The sequence below is a fragment of the Condylura cristata genome, unplaced genomic scaffold (genome assembly GCF_000260355.1).
Source record: "Condylura cristata isolate star-nosed mole 26May11 unplaced genomic scaffold, ConCri1.0 scaffold00024, whole genome shotgun sequence".
Classification (NCBI taxonomy): Eukaryota; Metazoa; Chordata; class Mammalia; order Eulipotyphla; family Talpidae; genus Condylura; species Condylura cristata.
In genome coordinates, this window is record NW_004567125.1 from 32,987,568 (window position 1) to 32,992,745 (window position 5,178).

A 5,178-nucleotide genomic window follows, 5' to 3' on the forward strand; every position below is an offset into this window, starting at 1 on the left:
ATAATTTGTCTTTCATTTATGATACTATTTATTTGGGTTTTCTCCCTTTTTTTTGTGACCCTGACAAGAGGTTTGTCTATTTTGTTTATTTTTTCAAAGAACCAGCTTCCGATCATTGATCTGTTGGATTTTATTTTTATTTCTATTTCATTTGAATTTTTATCATTTTATTTATTTTCTTCAACTTGTTTTTGGGTCCTCTGTTGTTCTTTTTCTGGTTCTTTTAAATCAGAGCTTAGATTGTTTGGGGGATTCTTTCTGATTCTTGATGTGGTCTTGTATTGCTACATTCCTCTTACTATTGATTTTGTTTTTTCCCATACAGGCTGGAAAGTTGTGTACACTTTATCATTTGTCTCAAGGATGTTTTTTTTTTTATTTCCTCTGATTTATTCATTAATCAGTGGTCTTTCAGTAGCAAGCTCTTCAATCTCCCTGTATTTGGAGGATTCCATGTTTCTTTTCATGGTTGATTTTTGTTTTGATGCATTTATGGTCAGAAAAGATAGTTCATATGATTCAGTCTTCATGTACTTGTTGATGTTTTTCTAATACCTTCTTATGTGTCCTTTCCCATAGAAAGATATGTGTATACTTGCGAAAATGTGTATTTCGTTTTTGGGGTCCAGTGTCCTGCAAATATCTTTTAGTCATATGTTTCCTAGGTCCTTTTGGGAGCTATTTTGTCCTTGTTTACTTTTTATCTCGTTGACGTGTCCAATGGTGAGAGTGGGTGTTGAAGTTTCTTACCACATAATATATTCTACAATATCTGCTTTCAGATTCAAAAGTAATTGCTTAGTGTATGTTAATGCTCCTTCATGTGATGCACATATATTGATGAGAGTTATAAATTTCTGCTATACATTATGTAGTGTCCATTGGTATCTGTTGTCACCTTTTTAGCTTGAAGCCTATTTCATCTGATATAAGTACAGCCCCCTGCCTTATTTGGGGACCATCAACACATAGAATTGGGATCCAGCCCTTTACTTTTTGTTTCATTTATTTTTTTAAATATTTATTTATTTGTACATACAGAACTGGGGTACAGGCCAGAGGCTCAGGGGTGGTGAGAGGCTCCACCAGAGACAGAATAGGGAGCAGAACAGGCAGATCAACGAAGTACACTGCTGAGGAGAGCAGCGGGCGGGTCAGGAGAGGTCTGCCATGCCATGTGGTCACCTCCGGGGCAGGCAGGAATCGAACTCATGCAGAAGTGGCTTTAGCTTCTTTGTGCAGTGCTTTAACCTGCTGCGCCACCAGGGAGGGCCCCCAGCCCTTTACTTTTAATCTGTTTATCTTTGGAATTTAAGTGTGTTTTCCTGGAGGCAGCAGAAGGTTATGTTGTTTTCTATTCTAGGCTGCTACTCTGTACTTTTATGGGTGAATATAGTCCATTTAGATTTAGGATGATTAATGATGTATGTAAGTCTGTCATTGCCACGTTTGTTCATCACTTTGTGGTTCTATGAAGACTTTTTCAGTTCTTCCTTTTCATTAACTCTGTTAGATTTTCAAGCCTTCTTGTAACATTTCTTGGAAGCAAATTGTGAAGATATTGCTTCTCCAAGAAGCCCTTATTTTTCCCCTCATAAAGGAAGGAGAGTTTTGTAGATAAAGTATTCTTAACTGGCTTTTTTTTTTTTTTTGTCTTCAAGGCTTTTGAATATGTTGCTCCACTCTCTCTTATCTGTAGTGTTTCTTTGGAGAAGTCTGATGTCAGCCTAATGAGTTTCCTTCATGTTATTTGTTTCTTCCCTCTCATCAGTTTCACTGTAATGTGTCTTGCTGTAGTTTTCTTTTCATTATGGTAATTTGGTATTGTCATTGCTTCTGTATGTCTGCTTTCACTTTCTTCATGCTTCTGAAATTCTCTTAAATTTCCTTTAATAGCTCCTCAATTCCTTTGTCTCTCTTCTCACTTTCTGGGCTTCCTATGGTTTTTATATTCCCTTTGCTCATGGTATTGGATAGTTCTTGAAGTCTTTCTTTATTCTTTTTCCTTTGTCCCTCTCTTCTCTCTCTCTCTCTCTCTCTCTCTCTCTCTCTCAGTTCTTTCCATACTTTGAGAGTACTGATTCATTCTTCCATTTCATCTATTCTGCTTTCATTGTTTTTTCCCAGAGTTCTTTAGCTTTTCCATTGATGTTTAACATCTAGTAATTCCTTTCTTTTTTTTAAAGATTTATTCTGGTTCATTGATTTGTTGATTATGTTCTCCATATCATTCTTTTCCTTTTCTTCATCTATTTAACTATGATGATTCTGATTTCTTTATCTGTCAGGAAGAGAAATTCTCCCATGCCAATGTTGTTGGGGTCAGGGACCTGATTGTCCTTTTGTGGCATGAAGTTACCTGGAGGACTTGCTTGACCATTGGTATGTTCTTTCTCCCAGTGTTTCTTTCTAGATTTGTTATACCCACTGGGCCACCATGCGACTGGTACTGGTAGACATGACTTTGGAGTTCTCCTACCAGGGAATTGGGGACTAGATGCCAAGACAGCTCTGTTGCATTTTTTTCCCCAGATTTCATTAGAACTCTGATGCTATGGGTGGGCCCAAGGGAATTTTTCCAAGAGGTCGCCACTTCTCAGTATGTTGCTTCCCCCTCCCCACATTTGTACCCTCACTCACAGGGCAGCACAGTGGCACTGGGCTTCTTGGGAGCTCAGATGCTGTGGGTGGGATAATGGGCACTCACCCTGGAGGTCACCACATCTGGATGTCAATTTTTATAAACAATCCCATGGGGTCTGTCTATAGTTGCTTCTGAAATTTCACATAATATCTCTTTCTGCAGTGCACTAACAAAAACCTTGATAGTAGGTATATAACCTCAGTTAGGTCAAATCATTCTTCTCCAAAAGCAGATAATCAGAGAAGTACCAAATTTTATCTGATAGAGGAAACATTGCACATTTATTCTTTTGGCTCTTTGATTGATATTATAAGGAACTAAATTTCTCATATTATTAATATGTTGCTAAAATCCACATACTAAAAATCTGCTTTCTACTCTAAAACCAAATAATATAATGAGGAAGGTCAGATTTTTAAAACCAAAAATGAAGAAGCAGGTATGTACAATGCATGAAAAAGTAAAGGTCCTGAATTCTATAAATGCTTAAAATGCAGTTTTGCTTTCTTTGAACTGATACAAATATCATGAGTTAGGGATTCTAGAGTTTCACATCCTATTATGTCATCTCTTCAGTCAAAGAATTCTTTACTGTAGAGAATATTTTTCAGTTCAAAAGCTTTTCTAGGGCTTGTTTTATATCTCTGTTCCTCAGACCATAGATGAAAGGGTTCAGCATGGGAGTCACCACAGTGTACATCACTGAAGCTATTGCATTATCCCTGGAGTTTTCAGTAGCAGCTGAACTGAGATAGACTCCAAAGCCTGTACCATAAAACAGGGAGACAACTGAGAGGTGAGACCCACATGTGGAAAAGGCTTTATACTTGCCATTAGCTGATGAAATTCTCAAAATGGAGGTTATAATCTTACAGTAGGAGAAGAAGATGCCAGTGATTGGAATGGAACCTATAATTCCAGTGGCAAAATACATGACTACATCATTAAGGAAAGTGTCAGAACAAGCAAGTCGGATTACCTGATTAAGTTCACAGAAAAAGTGAGGTATTTCTAAGTCTGTACAGAAAGACAGTTGCAAAAGCATTAAGTCTTGTAATAAAGCCACCAGTGCACTGAGTAACCAGGAAGCCAGAAGCAGGATACCACAAAACTTGGGGTTCATCATGACTATGTAGTGCAGGGGGTGGCAGATGGCCACAAAGCGATCATAGGCCATCACTGTCAAGAGGAAGCTGTCTAAGCCTCCAAAAAGATTGTAAAAATACATCTGGCTTAAGCAGGCTTCATAGGTTATGACTTTTTTTTGAGTGTGGATGTTCAGCAGCATCTTTGGGATGGTGGTAGAAGTGAAACAGATGTCTGTGAAGGAGAGATTACAGAGGAAGAAGTACATGGGAGTATGAAGATGAGGGACAGTGATGATAGCCACTATAATAAGGAGGTTGCCAGTGAAGGTGACCAAGTACATGGATAGAAACACTCCAAAGAGGAGAGACTGCAGTAATACTTCTTCTGAAAGTCCCAGGAGGATAAATTCTGGAACACGTGTTTTGTTTGCTGCTTCCATGTAGCCGACAAAACTGATGTAAAAGAGACAAATATGGTGCAAATTCAAATACAATCAGCATTCAACAATTAACAGATGTGTAGCTTGATTTTACATATGAGTGAATTCCTATGTTACCTAAATATCTATTGTTTTTTAACTGAAAAAAATAAGACAATTCCAACTGTTCCATCTCCTCCTTGATGGTGTTGCTGATAGCTGTGATGGATCTTTGTCTAAAACATTTCCAATAAAATATTTTCCATAGATCTCTGGATTTTCTCCTATACAGTCATCAAATAAGTTTCTCCAATATTTTGTGCCAAGAAATGTTGAAACGTTGGTGAACATGAATGAATCGTTGGTGAATAAAAATGTATCCTGGCCTTCCCTGGTGGCACAGCTGGTTAAAGCACAGCACTAAGAAGCTAAAGACACTTCTGCATGAGTTCGATCCCCATCTGCCCCGGAGGTGACCCCCATGGCATGGCAGACGTCTCCTGACCTGCCCACTGAAGGTCAATGTACTTCAACGATCTGCCTGTTCTGCTCCCCAACCTGCCTCTGGTGAATCCTTTCTCTGCCCCTGCACCTCTGGCCTGTACCCCAGTTCTATATGCACAAATGAACAAATCTTTAAAAAAAGACTCCTTATGTTGGGGTGAAGTCTCATCCAGTCCCTATGGAATTCAGCATAAAGGGTTCTCAAAAATTAAAAGTGATCTACCATACAACTCATTAATTCCTCTCCTTGGTATCTACCTAAAGAAGGAGGGGGAACCACTAATTCAAGAGAATATGTATATTGAAATCATGAATGTTCCAATTTTTCAGACTGTCTTCTTTCACATAATTAAGATTCAATCATGCCATTTTGTTGCCTAATGGTTCACTAATTTTTTTCATTGCTGAAGCTTTTTTTGTTGTGCTGATGTATCATGGTTTGTTTATCTATTCACTTGCTTTTATACACATTCAAGTTTTTACATGGAAATAATTTTTCAAAAAGTAGGGAAAATATGAAGTT

General features: G+C 38.0%; 1 protein-coding gene across 1 annotated transcript; it reads right to left on the minus strand.

The window, feature by feature from the left end:
* Positions 1 to 3,251: 3,251 nt before the first annotated feature.
* LOC101628326 (olfactory receptor 7C1-like) lies at positions 3,252 to 4,172 on the minus strand. Its single transcript, XM_004688679.1, has one exon. It carries the CDS (start codon positions 4,170 to 4,172, stop codon positions 3,252 to 3,254), a length of 921 nt encoding a protein of 306 aa, XP_004688736.1.
* Between the last annotated feature and the right edge of the window lie 1,006 nt (positions 4,173 to 5,178).